This window comes from Eulemur rufifrons, chromosome 1 (genome assembly GCF_041146395.1).
Source record: "Eulemur rufifrons isolate Redbay chromosome 1, OSU_ERuf_1, whole genome shotgun sequence".
In the NCBI taxonomy this organism is placed as follows: domain Eukaryota; kingdom Metazoa; phylum Chordata; class Mammalia; order Primates; family Lemuridae; genus Eulemur; species Eulemur rufifrons.
In genome coordinates, this window is record NC_090983.1 from 90,118,099 (window position 1) to 90,136,511 (window position 18,413).

Consider the following 18,413-nt stretch of genomic DNA (forward strand, 5'->3'; position numbering starts at 1 on the left):
TGGGGTTGATGTGTTTTACTTTTAGAGTTTACGATTCTGTCAGCACCATTTTTATTCTTTTGTATTGCTGTTTAGCCAACACTTTTCAAATGACTGAATGTGTTTATATTGGTCTTATAAAAGAATACAGCCTTTGTCTTTCTGGTAAATCCAGTCCCCTTAAGGATAGGAAGCATGATTACTTACTGAGTAAGCAATAATGAATTAACTATTGCAATGTTCAAAATCTAGCTCTCCAACACCAAGGAAAAGCAGTGCATAGTTATTTACCTACAATTTCATATAATTAAAGTTTCAATACATTGCCTAGTAAATGAGTCCATATGACACAGACGAAACATAGTACAGGGCCTCAGAAGACCTCCCCAAAATAAAACAATAAGCAAACTCATTGGCTTCTTTTAAAACTTATTCCTACTTGTACATTTGGAATAGACATTTAATCTTCGTATTTTTATAGCATGGCCCAGTGGAAAAGATGTACCATGAACTTTTTGTTGTTTACTGTTTTTATGTATTAAGCAAAATGGTCATTAAAATACTTAAGTGATTATATATGTATGTATCTGCTAGGCTAAATTTAAACAACCAGTGGATATACATTAATAATTAGGTTATTAACTAGAAGAAAATAATGATGTTTTTGACTAATCAGTTAATTCGCACTTATTTGAAGAAAAGCTACTCTCTATGCATCTCTTTATTGTTCTTGTGGGATGTAAAGAATACATAAGGCAGATTGCTCTCTTTCTAAGGATATAGATTTCCTTTGGGGAAACATTAGCCCTCATGAAAAGTTTTAATAAATAGTATAAATCAGTACCTATTATTTCTTCATTGAGTGATTCCCAGGGATACTAGAGAAGAGGCTAGGGAGTCATTGAGAGGTACTGTCATAGTTGGAAAAGAAGCTCTTAGTAGGACGATAGGATGGGAAGCAGAAAGCAGTAATTGGTAATAATGAGAAGGCATCCTAATGATATCCTGATTAAAGTCAACAGGAATTTATTTTCTATAAAATTATTTTGAAGAACAGAAATTAAATGCATTTTTGTTTTTCTTTCCTTTACCATAAAATAACATTTTGTAATGGAGATGATAGGCCCGCAGCAGCTAAGCATTCAGGTTAAGTATAGACACTCAGCACGTGAATATTCTGTTATGTGACCATTCCTTACTGATCACTCCCTTATATAAGTTAACGAGGTTTTTCCCCTGATCAATAATTATAGGGGTTTTTTTTCCCAGCATTTATTTATTGCTTTTTTAGCCTCTATGATACATCAAAAAAGAAACAAAAAACAAATAAAACTTTTGGTTATTATTTCATTATCCTAATTCTTTTGTTGGTATTGCACATCACCCCCATCTCATCTCATTGTGGTTTTCTCCATGTGCCAATTAATGTCATTTTGTTTTTATGTTTTTGTGTTAAATCTTTTAAAATCTCTTTGAGTTCTATTTTTATTTTCCTCTATGTTGGCCATGACTTTTAATTACCACAGAGTCATATTTAGTAAATATTCTAATTTATTGATCTTCTAAGATTTATAGACTCTCTAAAGACATTTATGTCATGACACAGATAATTAAGCAATTTATAAGTTCCAGAAATGTCTGAATTTGATGGGGGGTATTTTTAAGGGAGTGGAGGGTGGCATATATTTGCATCCAGTAACCCAAAACTGAGAACAAAATAGGAATTATCATAATTTCAGATGATTTCAGAGGAACTTGTTTACTCATTTTCTCCCAACACCAAGATACCATTGTTTAATACAATTGTGTTTTTATTTTTTTTTATTTCATCTTATTGTTATGGGGGATACAGAATTGCAGGTTACATACGTTGCCCATGTACCGCCTTTCCCCCCAAGTTAGGGCTCCAGGTGTGTCTGTTCCCCAGATAGTGCGCATTGCACCCATCATGTAGGTATATATCCCTCCCTTCCCCACCCCCCTTCCCGAGTCAGCACCTTCAAGTGTTACCATTCCCCAAACGGTGCGCAATGCACTCATTGTGTGTTTTTAAAATTCATGTTAGGCTGAAGTCTGGATTTACTTTCTCTCCCAGTACATTCTATTTAAAAAAAAAATCTGTTATTAGGGCATAAAAGTTCTATTCATATTACAGGCTTTTCTTTGAGTAATTATCGATATTTTAATTATAATCATAATTAATTATATCAGATAAGTATTAAAAGCTTTGTAATAAAACTATGCCAAGTCAGTTGAGAAAATAAACATATTATTGATAAAATGTGATTAATAGGACATTTTATGCTAAAAATGACTACCAATTTATTTTAAAAATTAAGTTAATTTAACATCACATTGGCATTTTCCAGCTTAAACACATTTTAAAAATGATTACTGTGTACTTTTCATCTTGTAAACTAAGGTAACAGACTATGAGTAAAAATGATATTGGGCATGGCTGTCAAAAATGAAAAAAAAATTTTAATGAAATAATTGTCTTAACGCATTCTTTTGGAGTGAAGCTAGGTGGATTTCTAATGAAGGAGGAAATTAGAGCACATATAACTTTTGAATAAGAGAATGGGAAAAAAAATGATTTGGCCCCAAAACTGTTCTGAATCATTTCTAAGTGTTTGGAAATGTTATCTCTGAAAGCCAGAACTATTTCAGACAAAAGCTCATTCATGATGACATAATGAGGAAAATGTTTCATACGTATCGGTTCTTCTCTTTCTGCTGTCAGTACACCAGCAGCCATAAATTGTTTTATCAAATCACTTTTTGAAATTAGGAAAGGGTTGTAAACATGGGTTCAAGCTCCTTGTGTTTAGATATTGTTAAGATATTTTAACAAAAAAGGTCTCATGCCCTAATATGGAAAGGAATAATTGAGATAAGAGTCTAATCTTAAATTTCTAAAAATCTGTAAGCATTTAAGTACATGCTATTAAAAATAGTCTGAAACACAGGGAGAACATTCATGCATGGCAGCAGAATAACTCCAAGGAATACGTTAGCTGCACATATTTTGGTTGAACTGTCTATTTATAGGTCATTACAAAATAGTAGTTTTGAGAAGAACCAGCAAATATTCATTGACAGATCATGCATAGAGGTAGCATTAATTGGCTGGCATCCCATCCTAGTGTTTTTGATTTTGTTTGTTGTTTTATTTGTTGTGCCACTGGGTATCTGGCAGGGATAGATTCAACTGTACCACCGTGAAATCAGAAAAGTTATTTACTGATTTGCATTTGAGGAAACAGGTGCCCCATTAAAAAAAAAAAAATAAAAGCACAAATAAAGAATTGTTGGATAAGAGCTCCTAAAATTTCACCTCATCTAATTGGAGATGAAGAAAAGTTATCAGAAAATTCCAATTGGCCATGTGGCCTCATATGCTGGCTATAGTAATGGAGAATTTGTTATTTGTGAAGGTTTGGCTTTAGCAGTATGTGTCTGTATTGACATCAGTTGTATAACTAGTACTGGTTAACCAGGGAAGCCACAGGAACTTTAAACGTGAATGTTGCTGTGTGCTTGACAGTACTGTTTCTTTCTTTTTCTAGACGAGTGTTTCTCAGCTGGGGGTGACTTTGCCCCTTGAAGACATTTGTCGACTCTGGGGACATTCTTGATTTTCATGACTGGAAATAGGGAGTTTGCTATGGGAAGCTAGTGGGTAGAGTTCAGGGATGTGTCCTGCAATGCACAGAACAGCTCCCCTCAACAAAGACTTACCCAACCTGAAATGTCAGTGATGTCAAGTTTGAAAAACTGTTCTAGAAACAGATACAAGAGAAACCATGTGATAAATAGAAGGTAATTTTTTTTTGAGGTGGGATCAAAGTAGTGACTCGTAAATGAATAATTTTACGAAAGATCTTAAGTTGTGGCTTCTAGCTTCATTAGCTTGATATATTTTTCTTCTTTTGAAGGACAGCCCTGCAAAGACACCAGCATGCATGAGTGGAATCATTTGGCCTTGGCTTCCTTGCCTTTGTATATTGCTGGGTACAAGTTAAAAGTGTGACCCCAGGTTGTTTTTATATATATATATATATATATATATATATATATATAATTTTCTGGGAATACTTCTGATTGGAGTATTTTTTGTTCAGATAAGTTAATATCATTCATTTGGCAGTTGCTAACTCTTTTGACTAGAAAATGATTGTTCCTTTTTAAGTTTGAGGATAAAAATTGATGGTCACTGGGGACTCTAGCCAGTATAATTGCTTTCACTGGTGCACTGTGTTTATGAACAATTGAATTTCATTGTCTGTACATTGGGCATGTCTCTCCCTCCACAATAGAAGTTACTGTTCCTTTTTGTTGGATACCTTCACATTTATCTTATTTTTATTATTCACCTTGAAAATATTCAGATACTTTTTACATCCACATTATTTGTTTTGAAAATTATTATTATATTTATTTAGATTATTTAGATAATTTCCAACTTTTTGCCATCAAAGAAGGATCTAACTTTATTCATACAATCTGTGTATTATACATTCAGGAAAACAAATGGCATAGTATGTTTTTCAGCAAAGATTGGAATATTTCTTTCTATATTCATTAAGGTATGAAAACATTGAATCTACCACAAATATTTAGCTTGTTCAAAATTTTCTGTAAGTTAGATGGATGTGAAAATGAATTTCGACATACTTTGAAAAGTGGTGATTATCAAAACCTGAAAATTAGAAAGAAAAATTCTGATCTTCACCCTGGATGTCTACTCAGGCACAAATTTAATTTGAAGTGTGGGAAGAAATACGCTTGTCTCTTTATGTTTGCAAGTAGGACAGGATGGGCCTGTGGGAATACAGTTATTCCCACAGTTCCCTTCAGGTGAAAAGGGGCAAAACTCTACTACTCCATATTATATTTTACCCCATACTACCACTGTGAACAATCCAGGAACTAGATTCGATGGGCAAATTTATTCACAAGGGCAAAGTATCTCAGATGATGTAATAATTTTTATTATCAATAGTGTTAATTGTTAATACAAAAAAAATCCACTTCCATAGCTGTATTCAATCATTGTGAATATTCTTGATTAACTAATTCTAGACAGAAACCAAAATTATCTAAGTAATATACCTAAAAATGCCTCCTTTGGATAGGAATAAAACACTGACATAAACATCATCTTTTCTTTATTAGACATCATTTGCTCAACCATATGAACATGGCTTTGGTTTAGTCTCTCCTGATATATTCTCAAAGATATATCCAATAAAATTATTACAATTCTATTATTTACTTTTTTGAAGATTCTCATTTATTCTCTTTGGAGCTGGAGGTGTGTGTCAGGATACTGGAAGCCAACAGGCAGCCAGATTTATTACAATTGTTTTGGAATTTGTCTTCTTGAAAGTCAGCATTCTGACTCATATCCAGGCCAATCAATCCATTGTGAGCAATTCAAGACCCTAGTTATGTGCCCTTGAACATCTGATGGATTTTTCTGCCCTTCATTTTCTCTTGGAATAATTTTATAAATAGCTATCTCCCAGTCATGGAGAGCTAATTAGAAATTTTTTAAAAATATTTGTCAAAGAATACAAAGTTTTATTTATATGATAGGAATAAATTTTTGATATCTCTTGCACAGCAGGGTGAGCATAGTTAATAATAAACTGTTGTATGTTTCAAAATTGCTGAGAGAAAATTTCAAGTGTCTCACCACAAAAAATGATGGATGAGGTGATGAATATGTTAAATTATTAAAATTATTAAAATTTAATTATTAAAGTTTAATTATTAAATATTTTAATTATGTCACATTTTGTGTGTGTAAACATCATATTGTATTACATAAATATGCACAATTATAATTTTTCAATTATAAAATCATATTAATAAAAAAATTTTAAATAATAAAATACCCAGTTTTTAAGATAATTTATGGTAAAATGTATTTTTAAGGGAATTTGAAGGTCTTGAAATTGATAACATAGAAACTATCTTTATTCCTCTTCCCTTTTGGTTTTTCAGAATACTTCACTGTGCAGTTTGTTGATGTGTAACCATGCATTGGAAAAACTTCTGCAGCCTATCTATACTATCGAATGCAGATATTTTAACAGAACAATGCAAATAAATTAGTATTTTAGTTTGCTTGTGTAACATGTATGAGAATTCAAGGAAGTTCAATTTTTGATAAACATTAAATAATAATGTCAGTTCATTGTAGAGCTGTCTCCCATTTCACTTTAAATAAAAGGAAACAGACCCAAAGAAATAAAGAGACTTGCTCAGTACATTTAACATAGTCTTGATACCAGTGTAAAAATATCTTGACTCCTAATAAAGTGTGGCTCTTACTATACCTGGCTGAGTATTCCATTCATAATCCCTTTTAATGAAATGTAACAATAAATTACAATCCCTAATACCTTATATATAAGAAATTTCTATGTGTACTTTTCACTTAAACTTTTTAGGGAAAACAGTTGAGTTAAATATACATATGTTTATATGTATATATGTATATGTACACACATTATAGATAGATGATAGATATCTACATATAGATCTGGCTCTATTTGTCTATATTTATCTATCTATCTATCTTACTACCAGCTAGTTATGTAGAAAACATTATAAAATGAATGGAAAAGAGAAAAAAAGGTTTTGGTTGTTTTACTTGGCTGCAGTCACTGTATTTCTTTTTAGCACATTTTGAATATCTCAATAACTACCGCCTGTGTCATCATTCCTTCCATCCAAATATTTTCAATTCTTGTTGAAATCCTGCCTATCTGAACAAAGGGAAACAGCATTGGCTGAATTACACACACACACACACACACACACACATATGTATACACACACACACACACGCACACACACACACATCCCCACACGCACTACCGCCACCAAGCCAGCAACACCTATTATGAAACACCACATTGCTTCTCTTCTCTTCTTCCCCTGATAAATCTGGCTGAAATAATCTTGTTTAAATATGAAATTATTCCTTCTCTTAAAAATGTGTAGAGATTTTTCTACCTCTACTTCTTTTTTTTTTTTTTTTTTTGAGACAAAGTCTCACTCTGTTGCCCAGGCTACAGTGCCGTGGCATCAGCCTAGCTCACAGCAACCTCAAACTCCTGGGCTCAAGCGATCCTCCTGCCTCAGCCTCCCAAGTAGCTGGGACTATAGGAATGCGCCACCAGGCCTGGCTAATTTTTTCTCTATATTTTTAGTTGTCCATATAATTTATTTCTATTTTTAGTAGAGACAGGGTCTCCACTCTTGCTCAGGCTTGTCTCAAACTCCTGAGCTCAAACGATCCTCCCACTTCAGCCTCCCAGAGTGCCAGGATTACAGGCGTGAGCCACCGCCTGGCCTACCTCTACTTCTTGATAATGTTTTTGCAACATTGTTGAAATGACGCATTTTGTCTTATTAGTTTGTTATTTTTCACCTGTTTATTGGATCCCTGCTATGTGTCAGATATTCCAGGTTTTGTAGATACAATGGTGAACAAAGCAAGTTTTTCAGACTAAGAATAAACAAATACTCAAGTAAAAATACAAGAAAATGTCAGCCAGTATTAAATCTTTGTGGAAAAATAACATAGGGTGAAGGCTAGAGAATGATCAGGTGCTTAGGAAAAGCCCACAATGGAGGTAACATTTCAAGGTCAAGTTGAAGAGTTTTGTAGGTTGCAAGAACAATAATTACAAAGAATCTAGGCTGCAAACTGTATAGATCTATTCTAAGAACACTATATATATAGTGTGTGTGGATGTGGAGAATGGAACAATAAGAACTCAGTGAGATAACCAGAGGGTATATTATGTTGAATTTTGTAGATCAAGGTTTCGTTTTTGTGAGCAATAGGCACAATTTGAAGAAAAAAAGTAGTAATATTTCAGTCGTATTTTTAAAGAACATTCTGTCTACTTTTTGAGAAACTCATTCTAGTGGTATTAAAGTAGAAACCGAGAGACCCACTTTTAAGGCTACTGCAAATGTACAAGTGAGAGAAGATACAGGGCTTGAACCATGTACAAAGGTGCTAATGGAGAAGGTAAAAAGGAGGCTGATGGAGGATTTGTTTGGAGACGGGGTGGGCAGGGCTTTCTTCACTAATTACTTTCAGCCTGTTGGAAATGGAGGGATCAACATTGTCTCCTAGGTTTTTAAATGTCATTAAATGGGTAATTCTATTTTTAATATTTTTCGACAAATTTTGCCAATAGTCTGTTTAGTATTTAGTTGTTAAATGTATATGTTTATGTGTGTTTTTGTATATAAAAGTACAATAGGCTGGGCGTGGTAGCTCACACCAGTAATCCCAGCACTCTGGGAGGCTGAGGAGGGAGAATGGCTTGAGCTCAGGAGTTTGAGATCAGCCTGAGCAAGAGTGAGACCCCGTCTCTACTAAAAATAGAAAAATTAGCTGGGCATTGTGGCACACACCTGTAGTCCCAGCTACTTGGGAGGCTGAGGCAGGAGGATTCCTTGAGCCCAGGAGTCTGAGGTTGCTGTGAGCTAAGCTGACACCATGGCAAGAACTCTAGCCCTGGCAACAGAGCAGGACTCTGTCTCAAAAAAAAAAAAAGTACAATAGAGAAATTTTCAGAGATTTGGTTAAAAAAATTGCAATAAAATTACCAAATTTACATAGAACATAGAAATGCATATATTATTTTGTTTATTATTACTTGATTGAGTCATTCAATAATTTTTTTTTTTTTTTTGAGATAGAGTCTCGTTCTATCACTTAGGCTAGAGTGCAGTGGCATCGTCATAGCTCACTGCAAACTCAAACTCCTGTGCTCAAACGAATGGTCCTGCCTCAGCCTCCTGTGTAGCTAAGCACATGCCACCATGCCTGGCTAATTTTCCTATTTTTTGTAGAGACAGGGCCTCACCTCTTGCTCAGGCTGGTCTCAAACTCCTGGCCTCAAGCAATCCTCCCACTTTAGCCTCCCAAAGTAGTAGGATACCACCACACCCAGACTCGTTCAATAATTTTTATATACCTTTATCATCCCCCATACTGTAATAGCTGCTGAAGATACAACTGTAAGAAAATAGAAGAGTCTCTGCAATAGTGATTTCATAGTCTATTAAAAGAAGCATGTACTAATTAAATAATTAGATGTATAAACATTTACAATCTATGATATGAAATAAAAGTGAAGTATAGGAATATAACCATAAAAGTAAAATATTACTTTCATTTTTATTGCTCAAAGTCCATATTAGAATTTCTAATATATTAACCTGATCTATTTTGAATAAGTCATAGAAAGCTGCTCTAATGAAATAAAGGTGAGTAGAGAGAAGTTTACTAGGGTAGAATAGAGGTTACGGGCTGTGGGACTAGCATGAGCATTGGAGCATTGGAAACTCCTAAAGGGTGCCAGTGTGGCAGGAGAGAACAAGGAAGGAGGGGACAGATGAGGTTGGGGAAAGAGGTAGCAGCCACCTCATTTGGATCATAGTGTTGGATTTTCAAAAATGATGAGATTTGCTTTTGAAACAAAGATCTCTCTGGTAAAGTTAGAGAATAAATTAAAGTTGTGGCTCAGGAGAGGACAAATAGACTATTGTATGACCTAGGCTTGAGATCGTAAGAAAATGGACTTAGGCAGTGGCAGTCAAGAAGTGAAAGATTTGAAAAATAGCAAGAAGTAAAATAAAGTAACAGAATGAGAATGATAGTGGTTGGAGACAGTGGTTAGAAAGAGGTAGCGAGGATAATTCCTGAGATTTTGGTGGTATGAGTTAATGTATGGGGGAGTTAACCATTGAGGTGAGGGAGCCTGGTTAAGAACTAGGTTTGAGGGTTTGGTTGGATGAAAATACCTGTTAAGCTATATTTAGTAATCAGTGGGGATAACTATCAATATTTAAAAATGTCAAATTTCTTGATTCAAATGTTGTAATTAAGGCTTTCACTAAAAAATAGTTGATGTTGACGTCTTTAATGAAGTTTTTATTGATTTAGAAATACAGAAATGTATAAGCTTATTCAAAGCCAGATTTGATTGTCTATTACCTTTTGATTAAGTAGTTGTGATATATTTTTTATCTTTCATGAAACTTCTCACTAGTTTATGAATTTCTTAAGAGAAAAGGCCAACCAAGTCTTAGCCAAATTTGTGTCTAGTGTAATGATGGCATACCACAAAATAGACATTTAATGCATATTTTTTGAATTAATTATATTTATTTTCTTCTTCACATATTATCATTTCTGAAAATACTACATTCATAGTGGTCTGTAAAAGAACACAGGAGAAAAAGGAAACTTAATGAACTTTTATAAAATTTGAGTCATCCACAAAAATAATTTATAAACAAACAAACAAAAAAAGATTTTCCCTGCCCATTAAAATTTGAGCCCATGAGATAACAAGATAACAAGCAACTGAAGTGGTGCTCTGATTACTGAAAATGAATAATATTTATTTTCGGCAAAGATCTGAGGACAGAAAACAATTACTTGATTCTTCACAACATATCTTTATTATTTTGGAAACATTGTTAATTGGTAGGATGCTCTAGAAACTTACATAAATGTTAGAAGAAATTTTATTTCATCCTTAAATGTATTCATTGCTTGCTAGACATTGAAATGTTTCTTAAACCTTAGTTTCAGGAAAATCTACTCATGTCTTAAGTAAGTCACATTTACATAAGTAAAAGGTGACTCATGTAATTGATATTTTTTTCTAGTTTTTGGCTAACAGGAAAATAAGACCTAAATTTAAAGCTTACTTCTAACAGTTATGAAAGAATTTAGAGCATGGACATTATACTAATTCATTCTGACTTCATTATACTGCTCATCAATTTATTTATTTTTTCTCTTTTTCCCTAATTTTCTCCTTCTCTGTTTCTCTGAATAGATAATAGATAAATAGATAGACAGACAGAGAGACCAGATAGATACAGTGATATTTCTGTGTGTGTGTATGTAAAAGTTTTATTGAGATTTATTTCACATACCATAACTTTTACCCATTTGAAGTGTACAATTCAATGGTTTTTAGTTTACTCACAGAATTGTGCAACCATCACCACTATCTGATTTTAGAATATTTTCAACAGTCCCAAAAGAAACCTTTACACATTAACAGCCCTTCCCCATCCCCACCTCTCCCTCTACAGCCTCAGACAATTATTAATATGTTTTGTCTCTGTGGATTTGCCTACTCTGTACATTTCAGGTAAACGGAATCTACAATGTGTAGCCATTTGTGACTAGCTTCTTTCACTTAGCACAATAGGTTCTAGGTTTATCTATGTGTTAGCATTCATCAGTACTTCATTCTTTTTTATTGATAAATAATATTTCATTGTATAAATGTACCACTTTTTGTTCATTCATCAATTAATGGACATTTAAGTTTTTTCCACTTTTTGACTATTACAAATAATGCTTCTATGAACATTTATTTGTGTGCAGATTTGGTGTAGACATACATTTTCATTTCATTTGGTATGTTTCCACTCTTGAGGAGTGGAATTGTGAGTAATATGGGAACTCTATGTTTAGCATCTTGAAGAATGGAAAAATTATCTTCCAAAGTTATTGTCTTTCTACCAGCAGTATAAGAGGGGCCTGATTTCTTCACATCCTCTACAATGTGTGTTATCTATTTGATTTTATCCATTTTAGTACGTATGAAGTAATATCCTATCATGGCTTTGATTTATATTTCCTTAATTAATTGATGACATTGAGGGTTTTTTCATGTGCGTATTGACCATTGGTATATCTTCTTTGGAGAAATGTTAGTTCAAATCCTTTTCCCACATATTAAATAGAGCTTTTTGTCTTCCTATTGTTGAACTATTCTTTGTATATATTGAAAATTGGAGTTTCTTGTCAAATACATGATTTCCAAATGTCTTCTCCCAGGCATGCTGTCTTTCACTTTCTGGATGGTGTCCTTTGATGTATAAGATTTTAATACCGATGATGTCAAATTTATTTTTTCTTTTGTTTTATGCAGTTTGTTCTTAATTTAAATTAACTTATTTTTTTTGTTTAGGAGTATCATAGTTTTTATTCTTACATTTAGCTCTATGATTCATGGTGAGTTGATTTTTGAATATGACATGAGAAATGAGGTACAAATGCATTCTTTTGCGAGTGGGCATACCATTGTCCATGCAACTTTTTCTTTGAAAAAAAATTATTTTCTCCCCATCCAATGATTTTGGCACCCTTATCAATGTTAATTGAACACAGATACATGAGTTTATCTCTGGACTCTCTATTCTATTGATCTATTAATATATGTCTATTCCTATGCTGGTAGCACAGTTTTGATTACTGTAGCTTCATAGTAAAACTTGAAATTGAGATGTGTGAGTTCTTGAACATTGTTCTTTTTCAAAATTGGATTTCTGGATCCCTTGCATTTCCATATAAATTTTAAGGTCAACTTGTAAATTTTAGCAAAAAAAATTAGGAAGCTGATATTTTGATTTTGATAGGGATTGCATTGCCTCTGTATATCAATTTAGAAAATATTGCTATCTTAACAAAGTTAAATTTTCTGATCCATGGGCTTGCACTGTCTTTTATTTTATTTAGAGCTTTTAAAAATTTTGTAAAATAATGCTTTATGTTTTCAGTGTACAAATGTTATACTTTTAAAAAATTCATACATATTTCATTATTTTTGTGGCTATTATAAATGGGATTGCTTACTTCATTTCATCTTTGGATTGTTTGCAGCTAGTGCACAGAAATGTAATAATTTGTGTATATTGCTGTTTTATCCTGCTATATCATTAAACTTGTTTAGTAGTATGTTTTAGTAGACTCCTTAGGATTTTCCAAATGTAAAAACATGTATTCTGTTAAAAAGGTAGTTTTAGGGTGGGCATGGTGGCTCACACCTGTAATCCTAGCACTCTGGGAGGCTGAGGCAGGAGGATTGCTTGATGTCAGGAGTTTGAGACTAGCCTGAGCAAGAGCAAGACACTGTCTCTACTAAAAATAGAAAAATGTTAGCTGGGCTTGGGGCCACACACCTGTAGTCTCAGCTACTGGGGAGGCTGAGGCAAGAGGATCACCTGAGCCCAGGAGTTTGCGGTTGCTAGGCCTGATGCCATAGCACTCTATTCAGGGCAACAGAATGAGATTCTGTCTCAAAAAAAAAAAAAAAAAAAAAAGGTAGTTTTAGTTTTTCCTTTTCAATCTAGAAGCATTGTATTCTTTTTCTTGCCTAATTTCCCCGGCAAGATCCTCCAGTACAATATTGAATAGAAATGATAACAGCAGACATCCGTGTGTTGTCTCTGATTTTAGGGACAAACATTCAATCTCCTTCTATTAAATATGTTGGTAGCTCTGTGTGCGTGTGTTTTGTAGATACACTTTATTAAGTCGGGAACGTTCTCTTCTATTCCTAGTTTGTTTAGTATTTTATCATGAAAGAGTGTTGGAATTTGCTAAGTGCATTTTCTGCATTGATTGAGGTATTTATGTCTTTAAAATTTTTTTCTATGGATATGATGTTTTATATTAAATGATTTTTGAACAATTAACAAAACTTGTATTTCTAGGATAAATCCCATTTCACAATGGTATATAATCCTTTATATATATTGTTGGGTTCTGTTTCTTGGTATTTTGTTCAGAATTTCTGTTTATATTCATAAGAGATATCAGTCTGTGGCTTTCTTTTCTAGTGATTTTTTTTCTGGTTTTGGTATCAAGATAATATTGGCCTAAAAGAATGAGTAGCAAAGCGTTCTCTCTTTTTATTTTTTGGGAGAGTTTGCAAAAGATTAGTGTTATTATTTGAACTCACCAATCAAGCCATGGGCTTCTTTTTGGTGAAAAATTTTCTGACTACCATTAATATTTTAATTCTTTTACATGTTACAGACCTATTTCAATTACATATTTTTTTCCAAAATTTATGTTGGTTTTGGAAACTTGTATCTTTCTAACTTTGTTCTATTGATCTAAATAATCTAATTTGTTGACATACCATTTTTACTGTATTTTTTATTATATTTTTATTTCTGTAAGGTCAGTACGTATGCCCCTCTATCATGCCTGATTTTAGTAATTTGAATTTAATTTTTTTGTCATCCATCTAGCTAAAGCTTTGTTAGTTTTATTTTTCTTTTCAAGGAACCAACTCTTGGTTTTATTGATTTTCTCCATTGTTTTTCTAGTCCAGATTTAATTTATTTCCACTGCAATCTTTATTTCCTACCTTCTGCTTGCTTGTGTTAACTTATCTTTTTTCTACTTTTTTTTAGATAGAAGGTAAAACTAGCAATTTGAGGTACATTTTTTTTCTTTTCTTTCCTTTTTTCTCTCTTTTTTCTTTTATGATATAGGTATTCACAGCTAGAAATTTTTCCCCTAGTTCTATATTAGCTATATATCATAAATTTTGGTAGTTTGTGTTTTAATATTTATTGTTCTCATAGCATTTTCTCATTTCCCTAGCTATATCATTCTTGACCCATTGGTTTTTTTAGGCAACTATTATTTAATGTCCATATATTTGTGAATTTCCCAAAATGACTTCCATTATTGATTTCTAATTCTGTTGCAGTCAGAGAACACATTTTTCATAATTTCAATACATTTACATATGTTGAGACTTCTTTTATGGCCTAAGATATGGTATATCTTAGAGAATCATTTGTGTGGACCTCATTAGAATGTATATTCTGTTAGTATTTTCAATGCCAGTAAGATCTTTTTGCTTTATAATGTTGCTCAGGTCTTCCCTTACCTTGTTGATGTTTTGCCTAATGGTTCTATACATTACTGATATTGAGAATTTGAATTCTCCAACTATTATTGGTAAAATGTTTATTTCCCCTTCAATTCTGTCAATTTTTGTTTCATGTATTTTGGGACTCTATTATGAGGTGCATATATGTTATATTTTTCTGATAAAATGGCCATGTTATCGTTACACTATTTCTTTTTGTCTCTAGTAACATTTTTTGCCTTAGAGTGTATTTTGTGTGATATTAGTGAACTTATTCTATCTCTGCTTTATTTACTACTTGAATTGTATATCTTTTCCACCCTATTTGTGTCTTAAATCTAGAATGTGTCCTTTTTATATGGTATATAGTTGGATAATGTTTTATTTTTATCCATTCTGTCAACCATCACTTTTTGATTCATGTGTTTGAACTATTTGTACTTAATGCAATTATTGATAAGGCAGGACTTATGTCAGCCATTTGATATTTTTTCTATATCTGTTATGTCATTCTTGTTTCTCCATTCTTTGATTTCTGACTTCTTTTTTGTTAAATAAATATTTTCTACTATACCTTTTATATTCAATATCGGTTTTTTTACTATATTTTTTGAGTTATTTATTTTAGCCATTGAGTTTGGAATTTCAACTATCATCTTAATATGAAATAATGTTCAGATTAAATATTAACTTAATTTCAATAGTGTACAAAAGTTATTCCAAATTACCTTCATACTTCCCTCTCTTTTGTACTCTTATTGTCATATAAGTTGTATCTTTAAACATTATAATGAAATCAACACAGTTTTATTAGTATGTGTGAAGCTATATTACAAAACAGATAGGAGAAGAAAGGATTTACAAGCAAAATATATTAATTCTGTCTTTCATAATAACCTTACTAGGTCATTTTATGCCTTCAGTTACTGTTTAGTGTTTCTTCATTTCAGCCTGAAGGTCTTCCTGTAGTGTTTCTTCTAGGGTAGGTCTGATAGTAATAAATGCTGTCAGGTTTTGTTTATCTAGAAATGGTTTACTTGCTCCTTCCTTTTTGAGTGAGAGTTTAGCTCAACATAGAATTCTTTGTTGACAATCATTTTTTTTTTTCCTTTTAATACTTTGAAGATGTCATCCTAATACTTTTTTTGCCCCCTACGATTTCTTATGAAAAGTCAGCTGTTAATCTTACTGAGGATTCCTTGTACATGATGTTATTTTTCTTGGGCCATTTTTATGATTTTCTTTTTGTCTGAGTTTTGTCAATTTGACTTTGAAGTGTCTATGTGAGAATCTTTGTTTGTTTGCTCTACTTAGAATTTTTTGGGCTTCTTCAATAGGTGCATTAATATGTGTCATCAAATTGGGAAGTTTCAGGTCATTATTTTTTGAAATTTTTTTCTACTCCTTTCCCTTTTTCTTCTCTGTCTTTAGTCTTTAGATCGATGGCTTTCCTTCTTCTTTTTTATTAGTGTTTATGTTCCACTCTACATATCATTTATATATGTCCTTTAAATATAGTAACATTTGCCAGATATTTTTATAAAACATAGTCTAGTTATGAATGCAAATATTATTTTCAATCTCCTCCATTAACATTTTTGAAAACAAGAGGATGAAAACATGCTAGAAAATATTAATATCATATTGTGCTATCCAATATGAGAGTCACTAGCTACATGGAACTATGTAACTTTATTTTTAAATTGATTAAAATCATATAAAATTAAAAATTCTGTCCTCAGTCACACCAGCCACATTTCAAGTGTTCAATAGCCAAATAAAACCAGCAGCTACCACACTGGACAATGTAGATATAAAACATCCCCATCATCACAGAAAGTTCTGTTAGAACTTGTCCAGATGTATATATATTGAAAAAAATTCTCTTCTCATCACTCAGTACCCCTTTTTGAAGGTAGCCATGTAAATATTTGTATCTATAAAAAAATTCTCCACAAATATGTCTGCATATGTCTTCATAGAACTCTGTGTAAATTATATAATATTCTAAAATAAATGAACTCATAAATATATGTATGTGAATGTGTGTATGTAAGTGTGTGTGTATGTTTGTGTACAGTATATTTAATTTCAACAGTATGGACGATTTATACTTTTCATCCACTTAATAATGTAACTTGAAGATCTTTTTGTATGAACCCTGTTATTTTTTTCTAATGTAATTTAATGGTTACATAGAATTTTCTTGTACATTTTGTTTATTTTCCTATTACACAACTGCTAAAAAAACAAAACAAACAAATAAAACCTTGACAGCCATGTTTCAAATATATTTGTAGGCTAAAAGCATACCAGCAGTACTGGTGAGTCAAACGAAAGGTCAATTTGAATTTTATTAGGTAGTATCAAATTCCAGTATTCACATCCACCAATAGTATATGGTGTAATTACTTACCTATTAGTCTACTCTTGTTATCACTGGGTATTGTCATATATCTTAATTATTATCAATTTGGCTGATGAAAAATAACATTTAATTGTTATATTGATTTTCAGTTATTTAATTATAAGAAAGGTTAAGCATCATCTTTTTCATATATGCATTGTCAATTGGTTTGATTTTTTGTGTATATGAGTTTCTTTGTATAAGCCTTTCAAATTGGGGCTTTGCAAATGATGCTCATGTGCAGTGACATTTTTTTTCTTTAGATATTTTTACTTAGCCTGAAGCTCACTGCAATTATTCATTCACCAGCATTTAGAGAATATGGTGAAAAGATGTTCTGTATTTCGAACCTTTTAGTAGACCTGCATCTGTTATTAACTGGTCTGAAAAAAATGAATGCATGAAAGGGAAGGAGAAACAAAGAGAAAACTTGTGAGACAATTTTTATAATGAACTTATTCAGCTATAACTACCTGTTCAATAAAAGTTAGAAGAATCATCTGCCCCATAGACTTGGAAATGTTAACCCCTAAAATTTCCCTCAATTTTCCAAATGAAACAAAGTTAATTTAAAAAAACCATGCAAACTGAACACCTTCATCAAGCATTAGAATTAATATAACCCCATTTTAATACAACCTCATTTTAAAATATGAAAGAAAGAGACTGATCTTAGTATTCAATGTTTCAAAAAAGACTGAAGCTATTCATGAACATTTCTGAGAAAGAGGACAATAGAAAAAAATGACTTTTGGCTTTGTATTATTAAAATGCAAGTAAATGTCAACTTAACTGGTGAATATTTAATTTAGCTCCTAAGTGCAGCTTGAGGAGACCAGCAATGCTGGCAACTGTGACTGTGAGACAAGAAAAGAGAACCTTGTCCTACTTGAAAGCAGGGAATTTGGCTCAGGACATTGAATCTGGAGGCAGCACCCAATTGTTCTTTATTGTCATTCTGCTGGATTTGACTTGATTTTATAGGTTCTCTTTCTTTCCGCAAGTAAGCAGAAAATTCTCACCACCAGGGAAGTAAACTTAATATTACTCTTTTCCTTTACTATTGCTCTTTGCTTTGGCAGACAAGGGTCACTTATGATATCTCTGTTTACCAAATGCATAGTGACAAATAATCAAGAAGCAGCAAATCAATTTATTATTATGAATCCAGAGCATGAGGTGTGATATTCCATTTGCTCACATATTCAAGAAATATTGACGTTCAAAGCTGAAAACCTGAGCCTTGTTATTCTTTGTTTTTTTCAAATGAATTGCATATTTAGAATCTT

At 32.4% G+C, this 18,413-nt stretch overlaps 1 protein-coding gene across 2 annotated transcripts in view; it reads left to right on the forward strand.

Annotated features, from left to right (window-relative positions):
* The window catches only part of DPP10 (dipeptidyl peptidase like 10), a 636,385-nt gene that overhangs the window by 300,012 nt on the left and 317,960 nt on the right, over nucleotides 1-18,413 (forward strand). Inside the window, exons 5-7 of one of the 2 annotated variants that reach the window (XM_069473419.1) lie at nucleotides 1,119-1,130; nucleotides 13,286-13,317; nucleotides 14,697-14,723. The exons of the other annotated variant lie outside the window; for it this stretch is intronic. Of the exons in view, the coding sequence (XP_069329520.1) occupies nucleotides 1,119-1,130; nucleotides 13,286-13,317; nucleotides 14,697-14,723 (71 nt within the window). The remainder of the gene's footprint in view (nucleotides 1-1,118; nucleotides 1,131-13,285; nucleotides 13,318-14,696; nucleotides 14,724-18,413) is intronic. 2 annotated transcript variants of the gene reach the window in all.